A 17,042-nucleotide genomic window follows, 5' to 3' on the forward strand; every position below is an offset into this window, starting at 1 on the left:
GTGCGCGATCTCCAAATAATCATGAAACATGCAAAATAGATGAAATAACATAAGTATTGTGTCCCAATATGAAATATATCAATGAATAACAGCAAATTATGATATAAAATAGTGATGCAAATTGGACGTATCACATACCTATGTCACCGCTCCTGGAGGACCCCACCTCCGCGCGAAGGGAGTCCATGGACGCGCCACCACCGCCCCTGCCTTTGGTAGCCGGACGCGGCGCCATCGCCGACCCCGACGATGGCAGCAGCCAGAAGGAAGAAGATGGGCTGCCTCTTCTTAGGTTCGGATCGTCGCCCAGAGCCCTCTCGCGCGAGACGACCTGGAGCGAAGGTGGGAAGGAAGGTGAGGGGATGGAAGGGGGGCGGTAGTGAAGGGTGGAGGGGCAGCGACGACGCTGGGAGGGTGGAGGGTCTTCCTGGGCATTTCTCGGGCCGGGCCGGGCTTCGGGCTGGCCCGAAAAAAGCCCGACGGGAAATCCTTGGCCCGAGCCTGGCCCGGCCCGACCAACTTTCAACAAATTTTGGCCCGAGCCCGGCCCGCGGCCCGAAAAAGCCCGATTTTTTCCGGGCTGGCCCGACGGCCCGGCCCAATCTAATGGTAATTTCCTTTTTTCTGTGGCCCGAGCCCGGCCCGATAGAGAGAAAAAGCCCGGCCCGGCCCGGGATTTTCGGGCCAGGTCGGGTCGGGTCGTTCGGGCCGGGCTTCCCATGCCCAGGTATAGTGGAGGGTGGAGGGGTGGCGGCTAAGTCAGAGACAACTTTTTCTACCAGCGTCCGTCCGTCCCTTTTGTTGTTTATCTATTTGGTACTTTTCTGTTATATTTCGGCATAGAGACTTGGATCGTAGCGAAATCCCAACTCTACTCTTCCAAGCAAGAATGGAGACGAACACCGGCCCGCTCTCCGTCCAAGCCGACGGCCACGGCGGTGGCGGCCATGTCTTCCTCCTCGCCTTCCCAGAGGCGCAGGGCCACCTCAACCCGATGCTTCAGTTCGGCCGCCGTCTGGCCTACCACGGCCTCCGCCCCACGCTCGTCACCACCCGCCACCTCCTCGCCACCCTCCCGCCCCCCGCCGCTCCCTTCCGTGTCGCCGCCATCTCCGACGGCTTCGACGCTGGCGGCATGGCCGCGTGCCCCGACTTCGAGGAGTACGGGAGCCGGCTGGCCGCCGCGGGGTCCGAAACCCTGGAGGCGCTCTTCCGCTCGGAGGCCGCGGCGGGGAGGCCCGTGCGCGTGCTCGTGTACGACCCGCACCTCCCGTGGGCGGGCCGCGTGGCGCGCGCCGCCGGCGTTCCCACCGCCGCGCTCTTCTCGCAGCCGTGCGCGGTGGACGTCATCTACGGGGAGGTGTACGCGGGGCGCGTCGGGTTGCCGGTCGTGGACGGGAGCTCGCTGAGGGGGTTGCTCAGCGTCGACCTGGGGCCGGACGACGTGCCCTCGTTCGTGGCGGCGCCGGATTCCTACCGGATGTTCCTGGACGCTGTGGTGGGGCAGTTCGATGGGTTGGAGGACGCCGACCACGTCTTCGTCAACTCATACCATGAACTCGAGCCCAAGGTAAAAGCTCTCTTGCTCGTGCGCACCACCTGTTTGCTGTTTTGCTCATTTCAAAAGCCTAGTCAAAACCAAACTGGACATTTATTTATGGTAAAAATGTTCTATTTGAAGTACTCTACATCCTAGTATTGATCTAAGCAGGAAGCAGATTACCTGGAATCAACATGGCGTGTTAAGACCATCGGCCCAACGCTGCCGTCCTTCTACCTGGATGACGAGCGGTTGCCTTCCAACAAGACATACGGGTTCAACATCTTCGATAGCACAGCATCATGCATGTCATGGCTAGATAGCCAGCCCCCTTGCTCAGTGGTCTATGCCTCGTATGGAACTGTCGCTGACCTTGAGCCGACCCAGTTAGAGGAGATAGGCAATGGATTGTGCAATTCTGGTAAACAGTTCCTCTGGGTTGTCAGGTCCGTTGATGAGCACAAGTTATCGGAACAACTCCGTGACAAGTGCAAGGAGAGGGGACTAATTGTTTCATGGTGCCCCCAGCTTGAGGTCTTATCTCACAAAGCCACAGGTATGAAATTCAATACCTCTTTTACTTAGCACCTCTTCTGCGATTGTTCAAGGAAAAAAAAAAGGAAAGTCCATATAACTATCTTAAAAGTTCACATATAAACAGTAACCTGAATGCACAAACTAGATGATCAAAGAAAGGAGTATCATTGTTTATTTGCGGCGTTGCTGTGCTCATCAAGTCTTATTTTGTGTCGCACATTAGTATGTTCACGGAATGTCCTTATTTTTTTTGGATTATGAAATGAAAAGTGTGCTTTTGTACTCTCTTCCCCACCCTGCCATTTCACATTGGTAGCAACTAAGGTGCGAGTTTTCAGTTCCAGCAATAGAAAACAATCTCAACTCCTTTGTGGCCAGACAAAGTTAATGTGAAAAGGCATCATTTACAACATGAATGTTACACTGATGCACACGTACTGTCACAATTAGGAACTACAATTACTGACAATCACGCAAGCCATGTAGGATGTTTAGAATCTACCTATATGTTTTTGTTCGACAACTTTTCTATATTTATTTTTCACCAGTATAACTGGAGAAATCTCAAGGCAGAACATATAAACTCAAACATATCAACTGTACCTTTTGCAGAATTTACTGCAGATGATTCGTTAGACTGTCTTCACTTAATTTACTGTCGACCATGGAGTGATTGTTTGTACTGTGTAGTAGTTCAATAGAACTGTACCTGTCTATTTTGTACCAGTACTAGAGAAACCTGCAGGGGACAAATATAGATTCATGAGAGATCAACTCTAACTTCTGCTACTGCTCATCCTTCCTTAGACTGCCTTCACTTCATTTAGTCTTGACCGTGGAGTTATGGTTTCTAATAATTTGGATGCTACAAGGGCATATTGCCATTGTCCCTGATATTGTAGTACACGGGGTATATTTGTATCACGGAAGTAGTACTGCGCCCATAACTTTCAAGAAGTATATTTTGCATCTAGTTAACCTTCGGGTCATGTAATCAGCCAAATCTCTTGAACTCAAGTGTTAAAGGGTTGTGAATCCTGCAAATTTTGCAGTTTTAACATTGAGTGATCTGTTATAAATAACTAAACAGCAGGTAGAAGATGATATTTTACTTCTGAACTCAACAAGCTGTTTTTTTTTTTTTTTGCGAAAGAACAGGATGTTTCTTAACTCACTGTGGATGGAACTCTACATTAGAAGCAATTACTACTGGTGTACCACTGTTGGCAATGCCTCAGTGGACAGATCAACCAACTACAGCAAAGTACGTTGAGAGTGCATGGGTGATTGGTGTGCGGGTGAATCGTGATACAGAAGGTTTGGTGAGAAAGGAAGAGGTAGAGAGGTGCATAAGAGAAGTATTAGATGGTGTGAGGAAGGAGGAGTACAAAAAGAATGCTTATAGCTGGATGACGAAGGCTAAGAAGGCAATGCAGGAAGGGGGGAGCTCGGACAAAAATATTGCCGAGTTTGCGGCAAAGTATGCTTCAAGTTGATGTTGAAAGTTCCTCTGTGGTAGGAAGGTGTTGTATTTGGAATTGTAATAATGTGTACACTATAATTCTATACTGTTACAGGGTGTGAATGTCTAGTTTTCTTGTGTTAATAGATTTGTATAATTTTCAGAGGTGAATACTATGCTATAAATTTCAACATCGTATATGCAATGACACTTATCTGTGATTATAATATAAGATATGTAGTATACTCTCTGCCCAACGAGTGAATTGTTTGGGTAAACATTTCTCAACTATCATTCCGTACTGATATTTATTTTAATGGCTTATGCATTTCTGTTGCACTAATTGATATTTAGATATATGAGAACTATCCACCGCCACAAGATAGGTATGCAAATGTAACCGAAAGAAGAAGCGGGAGAACTATCCACCTCCACAAGGTATGTATACAAATCTATTTATTTTCAGATTTATTGCTACATGTAAAAAATAATGAATTAATTCACGTTGTGGAATTCTATAATAAAATAGCCAGAAACATGGAGCATGGACCTCTCACTTATTTTTATGTTTCTTGGTTTCCAGGGAAGGTTTATTGATGTCTACATGGACAAAATCTACTCATTTAAAACTCGCTTTTCTATACTCAGTACGAGTTTCAATACTTTATGATTTTTTTGAAACATATTTTGTATACATTTGAGATATGAGTACATGACCAACTTTTGATGACAGCAATGTTTCCAATCCAAATGGCTTTCAACATACTAACATAGACACTGCCATAATTCATTACAGAATAGAACTGCAACCCAAGACTTACGTGTAGAATTCATGATCAACATTAGAAAACAATTCAGGTAAAAGCATGAGAAAAAATAACTTATCTAGCATTTTATGCCCACTATGTGTATAGAGTATTTCGATTGTTGCTCAGCACAAACTTTTTTGTTGTCTGTGTTGGTCTTGATTTCTCAAAATGTAATTCAGTGTTGTGGTGTCGAAAGTAGAACAAGGCCCCTGTGTTTTGTAATGTCCAGCCAAGATTATTCTATCTATTAGCGCCCAACGTACCACAAGATTCATTAGCCAATAGTCAACGCCTGGTTTTTCACGTTCCAGAAGCTGTAGAGCTAATTTTCTGATGACATGGTTGCACCAATTCTATGACCTTATTTCTTTGTTCCACAAATTAAAATGAGATCTTACCAACCTGAGCAAGACTACTAACTGATGTGTTGGTGGCACATAGAACAAGTCCTACAACATATGCGTGGGCAATAGACAGCCGTAACACTTCCCTTACCAATTAACATGTCATCTACCGAGTGAAAGTGATGTCTCATAGAACTATCAGAATAGTCCACCATAACAGATTAGCACATGGCTGATTGGAGTAACCCAAGTGATGTAATTCGCCTATCATGTCTGAGTTGGAGTGGGGATCATAAATGAGTTTGTGGAGGGCTCTCAATCTCAAGGTAAGGTTCCCAACTTATATGCCACGGAGGTTGCTGGTGCACGATTGCATGATGACTTGAACTGATGTGTGTCCCCATGTAATTCGGTAACCCTGGTTTGAAACGTGCCACTTGTTGATCCTAGGGTTGATGTGTATGAAAAGTCCATGAGCCAACCTATGGGCCCGGTTTTAGGAATGGTACGATGATGTCGATGTACAAGAAGGTGACAACCATGTTTAGTTGATGCCTCATACTTGGAGGGTGATGGATCAGGCTGGAAGGGTGATGATCGGAGGGTGAGCTTCATGAGAATGAGGTTGTGACGTCAATGTACATTGCACTGTGACATCTCTTATCAGTGATCGTATGACAAAGACTCGTAGGACGATGACATGGATGAAGATGTCGATGTGGATGGGTTCACGGTAAAAGAAGGTAAGGATGTCAACAAAGGTAGTAAACTGGGATAACCATAGAAGAAATTTGGGATGAGCTAATTTGACCTCCTAGGAAGTTTACTATGATATGCGTGAGTGAGGAGAAACTATACATTGGAAATACTTGTGCTGGTATGTGAGTCCAATCTTGATCCTAGATAGTAGCTATGTCCGGGAGTGTGGCTGGGGCGTTACAAGAAGTTCAAGTAAAATCCCAAGTTGTGGTGGCGTAGGTGAAAGTGCATGAAGACCCCATGTGTGGTTTTGGTAATTGATGACAATTTCTATGGATCATTGAGTTATATTTGTAAGAGTTGTCCATAGGTAATGCTTGAACCATATGTTGGTTTCAAGGTTGCAATAAGAAGAAATTAATGAAGAATATCAAGTGTCAATTATGTCTTGAAGATGAAGATGAAGTGATCCCTCAAACATTAACTTCAAGATATCAACATGATGAAGAATGAAGAAATGAAACACAAGTTAAAGATGAGCCAACTCGAAGAGATCATATGCTTGAAGCTTGCCATCCATATGGTGAAGGTGATCATGGATATGTGAAGATGCACCGAAGAAGAAGCTCTCCCATAGTGGCGTATGGGGGAGCAATTCGCAAGACTTCATCAAGCAATCACAATCAAGAAAGGTGTTCCATCTTGTTACGGTTAAGACCGTCATCATCGAGCTCAAGAGAAACGCGCAAGGTTAAGGTTTGCTCTTGATAAGGTTTCTTTCTTATCGGTCTCATGGTTTAGTTGGGATACCGATTTATAGGTTAGTTACCGTACTATCAAGAGGGCTCTCGAGTGAGTAACTCGATCGTATCGTTCGGGGATAGCTCAAACCTTTGAATCCTTGCATCATCTTTCTTGGTTGTTATTTGAATCTTATCCATGTGGTGTTTTAGATTTTGTGGTTATTTCCATGACAAGCTCTAGTTCATCGACAACGGATTTCACATAGATTACCTGTTGCATTTTCGAGTTTAGTGCTTTTCTCGGTTTCTCGTGTTGAGGTGTTGCACATCTAAAATTAATGGAAAATCATCCCCCGCTTGTTGGGGTAGCTCTTGTCGTCCTCTTTCCAGTAAAATTGGTTTCACTCAATTCGAGCTACCAATGTTAAGATATTGATTTGACAAGAATAGCAGGAAGGATAATCCGAGGCCGGATATTTGCACAATATCCGGCCCCTAAAAAACGGATAAGGACTTAAGTCCGAAAGCCACTAGATGTCGGCCGGATTTTTGGCCGGATATTTTACTTGCCACCAGATAATCTGGGGGGGGGGGGATAACCGACCCTTACTTAGGCCGGATTATCCGGCCCCTGGTATTCCCCAATGGCTCGATTTTCTGGGGGGGAGGGGGTATAAATACCCCCTTCTTCCTCCTTGGGCTGTTGCTTCTCTCACTCTCTCTCTCCTCCATTGTTGACCTTGAGAAGCTTGATCTATCTCTCAATCCTTCCATGATTCTTGCCCCCATTTGAAGCAAAAAAAGAGAGAGGAGATCTTGATCTACTTTTCTACCAATCAAATCCCTCTCTTTGTGAGTGGAATCCTCTATATCTTGATCTTGGATTTCTTTGTGAAATTCCTTTGTTCTTCCTCTCTTCTTACCCCACAAGCTTTTGAAGCTTTGATGGAAGTTGGGAGTGAAGGATTTCCCATTGCATTTGGTGCATCGGTTTGAGTTCTCCACGGTGATTCGTGGATGTGAAAGCAAGAAAGTTGTTACTCTTGGGTTCTTGGAACCCTAGACGGATTTGAAGCCTTTGTGGCGATTTCTTGGGAGCCTCCAATTAAGTTGTGGATACGTGCCCCAAGCTTTGTGTAAGGCTCGGTTTCCACCTCGAAGAAAATCCCTTAGTGGAACTGTGACCTAGGCCTTTGTGGCAAGGGTCACCGGAGAATAAGGTGGGGCACCTTCATGGTACTCGGTGTGTGTTCTGACTACCGCATCTTGAGGTGAGACCTTTGTAGCATTGGTGTGCATCGAGCAACCACACCTCAAGGTGAGGCCTCTTGTGGCGTTCGGGAGCACTAAGCCACCGCACCTCTCCAACGGAGATTAGCACTTGCAAGAGTGTGAACTTCGGGATAAATCATAGTCTCATGCGTGCCTCTATTATCTCTATACCCGAGCTTTTTAGTTATGCACTTTACTTTTTGATAGCCATCATGCTTGAAGTTATATATCTTTCTATCACATAGTTGCTTATACTGCTTAGCATAAGTTGTTGGTGCACATAGGTGAACCATAGTATATAGGCTTTGGGCTTGACAAAGTAAACACTAGTTTTATTTCGCATTTGTTAAGCACGTCTCATAAAAGTTTTAAACTGCCTATTCACCCCCCCTCTAGGCGACATCCGTGTTCTTTCAGGAGGGGTGGTGTTGGAGGTGGTAGAAATGGCGAATACGATGGAGGAGGTATAGTTGGTGATAGGTGGTAGAAGTGGTGGATTTCTTTCATATCTATCAAGTGGTGTTAATTGTGCAACATGATTGATACTATCTTCATACTTATTGTATTATTATTATTATTATTATTATTATTATTATTATTATCATCATTGTTGTTGCATTAATAGTTAAATGTTGTTACATTTTGAACATTGTTCGATGCTCCCAATTCGTTGCAATCTTATAGGATGGCGTTGTCCAATCAATCTAAAGTAGATGCTGGAAACTATTAGGTGGGCCTTGCACCAGGTCATTGAGCAGTGCAACCTCGACCCTCTAACCTTAGTTCCTTGATCAAAAGTGCTAGATCTGAGAACCAAAAGAGGTTCTTTTCGACCAGGCTTTCTAGCAATGGTCAGAATTGTCCTTTTCCGCCTTTTTTTGATTTTTAGCACTTTTCCCACCGCCCATGATTCTAGGAGAAATATAGCTGACATGTTTTCAACTGCTATTTATATGTATAGCTATTCTGAAAAAAAAATACAGTCACTTTTCACGGCTTAATTTTCAGTAATTAAATTTCTTGGGCCAATCCGAACAAAATGTTGATTGGCCAAAAGGTAAGAAAAAACAGATTGGCCAAATGAGATTACCATGCTCCACCGTGATGATGAATGCAGTCTAATAAATCTTCCAATCAACACGCCCCATCCTTGTGCTCACAAGGAGCTGCAGTTACAGTTTGCTAAAGTTATAAACTTATAACACCACAACTCTATGCTGAGTAGTGTGCAAATCTCGAATATTGATTTAAATCAACTAAGATGTCTCAAATTTGTTGTCTGTTTGCATGGTTCCTTAAAACCAGTCTAACACGCCCCTGCATCTCTGACCACACGCCCCTGCATCTCTCCCTGAACGCTTGTCATCGGCTGAAGAAACGGTTCAAGTTCGAGATGTTCTGGCTGAAACTTGATGGCTTTGATGACGTCGTCAAAGAGGGCTGGCGCTGTGCCCCTTCCATCCTGGATCCTTTCTTGCAATTGGATGCTTGTCTGAGGAACCTCGTCCCTCTTATGCAAGCATGGGCTGACCGTACCGTTGGAAACATCAAACTGCAAATTGCCATGGCCAACATTGTGATCCACCGTTTGGAGGCTACGCAGGACATCCGTGTGCTGACGCTGGAGGAAGGATGGCTTCGGAGAACCCTAAAGCACACAGTCCTAGCCATGTCGTCGCTTGAGAGAACTGTTGCTAGGCAACGGTCCAGGGTACGTTGGATCAAAGAGGGCGACGCTAACACACGGTTGTTCCATGCTGTTGCAAACGGAAGGAAGGCCAAGAACTTTATACCTGCAGTCAGGTTTGGGACGGAGCGTGTTACCGATCAGCGTGGGAAGGAGGATGCCTTCCATCAGGCATATCTACAGCTGCTTGGCACGATCCAGAACAGGGAGCTAACCCTAGATCTTCGCGAATTGGGGATGCAGTGCAAAGCGGAGGAGCTCCGTGACCTTGGGGGGATCTTTTCAGAGGAAGAGGTATGGAGTATCATCAAAGAGCTGCCGCCTGACCGAGCACCTGGGCCCGATGGTTTTGTGGGCGCCTTCTACCAGCGTGCTTGGCCGGTGATCAAGCACGAAATTATGGCGGCGGTGATGAAACTGTATGTGGGGGACGGCAGGAATTTTGGCAGACTAAACCGTGCACTCATCACCCTGATCCCCAAGCGTGCAGATGCGGAGGATGTTGGGGACTATCGCCCCATTAGCCTTGTTCACAGTTTCGAGAAGCTCTTCTCCAAGATTTTGGCTAATCGGCTGCGCCCCAAGATGGAGATCCTTGTCAGTGCTAATCAGTCTGCATTCATCAAAGGCCGCAACCTGCATGACAACTTCCTGTTAGTTTGACATATGGCGAGGAAGATCAATGGCAGGAAGGAGGTTGGCACACTTCTGAAATTGGATATCTCGCGTGCCTTCGATTCGCTATCCTGGGCGTTTCTTGCTGAAGTCCTGCGGCAGATGGGTTTCCCGGAGATTTGGCTTACTTGGATTGCGGTCTCCTTGCGAACCGCCAACACCAGGGTTCTTGTCAACGGAATCCCAGGAGAGACAATCGCCCACGCCAGGGGTTTGCGGCAGGGTGATCCGTTATCCCCCAGCTCTTTGTGCTGGCGATGGAAGTGGTCACGGTCCTTGTGTGCAGAGCTGCGGAGGCTGGGCTACTTTCGCCGATCGGAAACTGCACTAACATACAATGCCTGTCCATTTACGCTGACGACGTCGTGATCTTCACCAAACCCACGGTTAATGATTTGGTAGTCATCCGAGAGCTACTGCAGCTGTTTGGATAGGCCTCTGGGCTTCACGTGAACTATCTCAAGACCTCCGCAACATTGATCAGAGGAGGGGAGCACCACAGGGTGCTGATCGAGGAGTTGCTTCATTGCCCCATCAAGGACTTCCCCATTAGGTACTTTGGGCTTCAGCTGGCGCTCAGGCCGTTGACAAAAGCCCAATGGAAGCCCATGCTCGACGCGGTTGTGCGCATAGTCCCTGCCTGGCAGAAGGGGTTAATCGCCAAACCTGGGAGGCTGATGATAGTCAAGGCTGTGATGGCGGCCCGCCCCATCCATCACCTCCTGGTGGCGGAAGCGCCAGTTTGGCTGCTGGAGGAGATCGACAGGAGTCTGCGTGGCTTCTTCTGGGCCGCCAAAGACAGGGCCGCTGGTGGACAATGCTTGGTTGCATGGAGTCGTGTCTGCAAACCCTTCGAATATGGCGGTCTAGGTGTCAAGTGCCTGAGAGCCCAGGGATTGGCACTCCGTGTCCGGTGGGAATGGCTCAAGAGAACAGATGAGAGCCGACCTTGGCAAGGCCTGCCGATGGACAAGGATACGGAGGCCCGTCAGGTGTTTGACAGTCTTGTCAGCATCTCTGTTGGCAACGGCAGCAAAATCCTGTTTTGGCACGATAGATGGATTGATGGACGTGCTGCGGAGGACTTTGCCCCTGGCTTATCGCTAACTGTCAGCACTAGGGCAAAAAACTCAAGGACGGTCGCCCAAGCACTTGTGGAGAATCGGTGGCTGCTGGACATCCCAGGAAAGTTGGCATCCAGGGGGGCTAGAGAGGTAATCGCGCTGTGGCTCGCTGTCAACAACATTCAGCGCGACCCAAACACCCCTGATCGCTTCTCCTGGCCATGGTCTAGCTCGGGGGAGTACAGCGCCAAATCCACGTATTGCATGCTCATGCAAGGAGGGGAGAGGTCCCAGCTTGGGGATGCAATTTGGAGAAGCAAGGCCACGCCCAAGAGCAAGTTGTTTAGTTGGCTGACGACGCAGAAAAGGATCTGGACTTCGGACAGGCGTGCCAGATTCGGACTTCAGCTACACTCATCGGCATGCTTTGTGTGCGACCAAGAGGAGGACACGGCGGACCACATCATCCTTCATTGTGTGGTGGCGAGGGAAACCTGGCACCGCTGCGGACGCGCCCTTGGCTTGACTTCCAGGTGCCCACGATAAACAGCCTTGTAGTAGATTGGTGGGTTACGGAGAGACAGAGATTCAGGGCTGCGGATAGAAAGTACTTCGATGGTCTTGTCTGCACTACGGCCTATACCCTCTGGAAGAACAGGAACGCCTGGTGTTTTGATAACCCAACGCGACAGCTTTCAGCCAGGACCATGACACAGTTGATCTTGGAGGAGTGTAGCTACATCTCGGCTAGGTTTAGGGTAGTTGATGGAGTCGGAGTCCTAGATAATGGGTGAGTAGAGTTTACTGTTTGCCCGGAGTTGCTGGCACCCCCTGTCCGCAGTGGGAGCCTCTCTTGTACATATCTTTCTTCCTTCTATAAAATTACGGTACGCGTACTCTCGGAAAAAAAAAACCAGTCTAACACAATAACAGATCACGAAATCCTCACAGAAAACATGAACTATGTTAATCATTCCACCTTTGTCTCGGGATTAAAAGGACCCTGAATAATAGAACTGACCAATTCAACAAGGTGGACACTGAACAGCTAAGAGGAAGTCTATAAATCATGTGTCGCCAACCACTCCTTTGTTTTCCTTGTTTGGAACGGTGGTCTAGTTCTACATCGGGAAAGGACAATCTGCCACATGTACTGTGACAATGTTGTTCGTGGAGGTAGTAATTTAAAACATTTTATTTGTGAACTGTGACCGGTGAAGTGGCGAGTCTGGTGACTGGTTGGCGTGCCTCCTTCATCGGCCAGATGAAGAAATATCAAACATATTGACACCGACTTGCTGCTTGTTTTTTGTGGTCGTACTGTTTTCTTCTAGGCCCTATCAGTTACCACTAGTCTTTTTGTTAATTTAATTTATTTTTATTGGCTTTCCATATACATCCACTACTTTCTCCGATCTATAATAAGTGTTAAAAATTTAGTATAAAGTTAGTAAAACTAAATGAGCTAAAACCACATCACTTTTTAAACGGTTAAGACCCAACGAGCATGGACGGCGGAAGCGTAAAAACCAATATGCAGAAAACATAAAACATTACCTGGATTTCTTTCCGCAACACATATGCGCAACATAATGTAAACATCGATCGTTTTCATCTGGCCAGTGCATCAGTTCTTTAGGGATCCAAGGATGGAGAGGGACCGCCAACAAGCGTGGTCCATGTGATTAGCAGCACCACCGCGCAAGTTGCCTGCTGAAAATTGTGTGATCTGCGTATGATAATGCCTAAGAAATCAGGAGCACAGGAAAAGATTTTTATCATGTGGCTGCTAACCAGCCAGGGCGGACGTGTGGGTGCCGATGCACACGCATCTCCTCGTGGCAAAAAGGTCCAATTTTTTTCTTGCACTGAGCAATAAAGGTCGGGTGTAGCTGAGTGGGTCAAGCTGGAAATTTGGTGACATTTCATGAAAGGGTAGTAAATTGGCATTTGGTATATAATTTCTTGCAAATTAGATTCGAGTTGTAAGTTTTTTTTTTGAAACGGAGGCAAAAGCTTTGCCTCATCTATTAATTAAGAAGAAGTTGCTCAGTTTTTAGGAGAAACCCGAGCGAAAACCTACAATAATATGGCCAAGCCTATACCAACAACACACCCACAAGAGAAAAAACAACAAAAGAATGCAACCTCTAAACCAACTAGAACCGACACCCAAGAGCACAACGTCCGGTCATGACAACCAAAAAAAAAAGTCCAACAACTAATCAACCGACCCTCTTCCTTCTTATGCTCCCGATATATACTTTTCCGAGAGACTTCTCCACCCTCCCGATCAAATCCTCCGAGGCCTTTCCCGCCAAGACGCAGTCAATGTCCTTGCCATATCCAGGGCTAGCCGCCTCCAAACTAGCGAGCAAGCCGCAAATCTCTTTTGCAAAAAGAGCCTCGGAACTAGGCACCAACACTGCTCCACAGTCCAAAGAGGCGAGGGACTGGCAAGGATCCAACTGTGGTGGCGGGGGTGTCGTGGATGAGGACGCGCTCTCGCGAACACGCCCGCGGCGGGTGAGCGCCGCCGCCGCCCAGATCTCCTCCGTCCGGCCTCCTCTGCTTCTTCCCCGACCAGATCCGAGCTCTCCGTCGCGTTCTCTCCCTCCTCCACCCTCCTCCCGTCAGCTCCATGGCGTCGGCGGGCTGAGCCCTTGAAGAGATGAAGGTCGGGCTACCTCGGACTCCTGCAAGTTGCCGTTCCGCCCGTGCGTCTGAGCCCGCCCCGGCGGCCTCGCCGGCTCCGCCTCTTGCCGCTCGCTTTCTCGCCGACGAGCTGGCCGCGGCTGCCCTCGCCCGCCGCAGGTCTGACCCGGCTGTTCAGGGAAGGATGGCTCGGCCTCGAGCTCGCGCCCGCCCTCGCCTCAGGCCTGCTGCAGCGACCCCGCACCCGAGCCCTGCAGTCACGCCTGCAGCTGCCGTGTTTGCAGCTGCCCCTGCAGGTTCTGGTCTGGCCTGCCCCTCCGCCACCTCAACGGTGGATTCAGTCCTCCAAGCGCTGCGGGCGTCCTTGCAGGCCCCTTGTGCTGCAGCGCCGGCCGTCTCCGGAGGGGCTGTGTCTAGGTCGCCTCGTCCTCGCCATCGGTCTGGGATGTCGACCGCTCCAACCGGCTCTCACCCTTCGGATGGGATGCTCTGCGACCCTGCCGTGCTGGTCGAGGGCCTCGGGTCATTGTCGTTGCTGTCAGTTGCCTCGGATGGTCCTGCCGAAGTGCCCCTTCCTGCAGGTGGTGCGATGCCGGCCTTGGGCTTGTCTTTGGACTCTGACGAGGACGAGGACGACGACGATGAAGAGTTGGCTCCGCGATCGCCGTTGGCCTCCTCTGAAGGGGTTGTTTCCGGCTCGGTTCGCGACACTGCTGATGTGCGCCATGATGATGAGGAGCCAGCGGAGCCCTGCGGCAACATCTCTGTTGCTGTTGGCGCTCTTGGGGACGAGGATGACTGGGTGAAGGTGGGTCGAGGCGGTCGCCCTAGCCGCGAGCCATCGACTTCGCCTCGGAAGGAAGGCCTCGAGCGTAGTCTCGCTTTCAAGCGTTGGGCTCGTGGGAGATGCTTTCGGTGCCTTGAGCGTGGCCACCAGGTCAGCACATGTCGTGAGCCCTTCAGATGCATCCGATGTCGTCGTCCTGGTCACCGGGAGCGTTTCTGCCGTGCACGCTTTCCCGCCGATCGTTCTTGCTCTCCGGACGGTCGTGCACGTTCTCCGGACGCAAGTGCTCCTTGTTCGCGGCGCCGCTCTCCGCCCGCACATCCACGTCGTCCATCGGCGTCCCGGAGTTGGGTCGAGGTCGTGTGCCACTCGTCGTCTCCTGCAACATCGCCGCCAAGGCCCTCACCAAGGTGTTGTGAGGAGTTCAATGTCAACGCTAGTTTGGACTCCCGCTTTCAGTGCCAGATTTCCTTGCTACGCATGGAGCTCACCCAGTTGGTTGCTACGCGCGTCGAGGAGGCAATTCGCCCCCTCCGTGAGGAGGTGGCAAGCCTCAAGTTGTTGTTGTCACATGTTGGTGATTCTTTGGAGCCGACGGAGGCATGTTCTTCAGGTGGACATGAGCTCACCACCGTGCAAGTTTCACTTGCACCTGGTTCCGTTGAGGAGAAGTCATCTGTGGTCGAGGAAGAATATCTCTACAGTTGTTTCTCTCCTCGTGGCAGCCCCGGCCGGTCGCCGCAACTCGTTGGGTCGACTGCCTCGGAGAGCGAGGGCATAGACGAGACCTTGGTCCCAGTGCTGCAGATCACGCCAGAGCGACATGAGTTGCGTGGTGATTCTCCTGCGGTGCTTCCGTGGCGTTATGCTCTTTTGAGTTGTAAGTTTTGCATGACTAGAAGAACATGTAAACTGGGAATAAAAAAAGGAATAAAAAAAGGTCCATGTGTTGCTCCAAAAAGCGCCACTGGGGAAAAGGCGAACATTACTTTTCTCCCCACGAACCCACGCTCGCCGACAAGTGGGCCCGAGACAACTACCGGGCCCACCCAACAGCTTTCCGGGGTACGACCACCCGGTGTTTGTACACCGCACGCGAAAGCCGGACAGCGACGAGCCGGTGACGTGGCGGCCCGCGGGGCCCAGCTGTCGGTGGGCCCGGGAAAACTCGTGGCCCAGGATGGCTCCGCTCGCGCTGAGTGGGACCCGCACCGGCTTGTCCCGGTAAGAATGGGAGGGAGCAAATCTTTTTCATCCAGTTCGCAGCCGAGCCTCGCCAACTCCCCCCTCCACTTGTCGGATCTTGCCATGGACCTCGCCGGAGCCGCGCCCCCTCGCTCGCCGGAGCCCCACGTGCCGCCGCCCCGCACGCCTCCGCAGCCGCCGCTACAGGTGAAGTCGCGCGACCTCCCCCTCTTCCGAATCTCTTCTTTTCAGTTAGTCAAATGCTCTCTTCTTTCCCCTTCATCCTCTCGCGATTTGGTCCAGGAAACGGTCCTGTTTTGTATATATCTGTGCTGTTTTATCCTCCTCCCGTTGTGCAATTGGTAAAGGCGTAGAGCTGTTACCAACTGTATGTATCTCTGCGTTTGCTTCAATCAGTTCATGGCTTCATGCCAGTGAATGACGATTACTCCAGTTAGTACCCAGATATAGAGATAAGCCAGAATTGTTTCAGCGTAGCAGCTAATTGGCATGCGCTGGATCTTCTCTAGGATGAATCCGTACTAATTTTGCATTTTCAGGGACGATTGATTAGGATAGGTTAGGTTAGAAGGCACCATGCCAAGCTCTTCAATTTAGCTGCTTTTGCAGATAAAATCCTCAAATCCGGTGCAGTATCATGCATCCGTTGACTCTAGCTGCACGTAATTTTGGGTGGGTAGATACAGAGATAGACCGATCGTTTAGTGATTACTCATACTTCTATCATATTTAGTCGACAGGTTTTGATGTGGGTACAAGTTCTGCTACATCGGACTGCTATAAAGCAGCTCTGAGCTATGTTAGGGAATTTATGTGTCATGCTAGCCTGCTCCATTCCTGCTTGTAGCCTATCTAAATGGAAACTCCTCATAAAGTTTGCTGTTCTGATGCAAATTGCACTTTAGTTACTGTCTCTACTTTGGCTATTTCACTTTTGGGGCATGGTTAGTACTTTGGATCCATATGAAGTTTCCTACCTTGGTTCCACCTGAGTTGTGTGCCAACTGCTTTGTAGACGCACAGTTACATCTCCACTCAGTAATTTCGATCCTATAGAGCTTAAATGTCATGGAACCTTAGGTTGGTACACATCAACAAATATAGTATCAGCTACAGCGCTAGGACTTAGTTGTCTCCACTGTGCTCACTTGGCCTCAAAATTCCTAAAATGTTAAGAAAAAACAAATTAAATCTGAAAGTTCGGCCCACAATGCAGAGTTTGGCAATGGCAAACAACAAAATATTTTTTTTTTTTTTTTTTTGCGAAACACAGTACAATCAAAGACGCTCATACATACGCGCACACACTCACCCCTATGAACGCACACACGCACGCCCTACCCCTATGAGCACCTCCAAGAGACTGCGTTGAAGAACTGATCCGGCAAGTCTTGAGATTGACGAAGTCACCACAGGCGCCTCGCTATCGACGGGAACGTCGCCTCCCACTGAAGAATATTCCGCCTTTATGAGACACCAAAGTGTCAAATCTGGGATTTGAACTCTGGTGGGCTAGGGGTGCCACTGCCCTCCTAACCATCCAACCACAGGTTGGTTCTCAA

General features: G+C 48.8%; 1 protein-coding gene across 1 annotated transcript; it reads left to right on the forward strand.

Annotated features, from left to right (window-relative positions):
- The first annotated feature begins 862 nt into the window (after positions 1 to 862).
- On the forward strand, positions 863 to 3,795 carry LOC124674593 (UDP-glycosyltransferase 79-like). The gene is made up of 3 exons (XM_047210633.1): positions 863 to 1,570; positions 1,712 to 2,096; positions 3,236 to 3,795. Exons 1-3 carry the CDS (start codon positions 890 to 892, stop codon positions 3,571 to 3,573), a joined length of 1,404 nt encoding a protein of 467 aa, XP_047066589.1. The 5' UTR covers positions 863 to 889; the 3' UTR covers positions 3,574 to 3,795.
- The last annotated feature ends 13,247 nt before the right edge of the window (positions 3,796 to 17,042 follow it).

This window comes from Lolium rigidum, chromosome 7, assembly GCF_022539505.1.
Source record: "Lolium rigidum isolate FL_2022 chromosome 7, APGP_CSIRO_Lrig_0.1, whole genome shotgun sequence".
In the NCBI taxonomy this organism is placed as follows: domain Eukaryota; kingdom Viridiplantae; phylum Streptophyta; class Magnoliopsida; order Poales; family Poaceae; genus Lolium; species Lolium rigidum.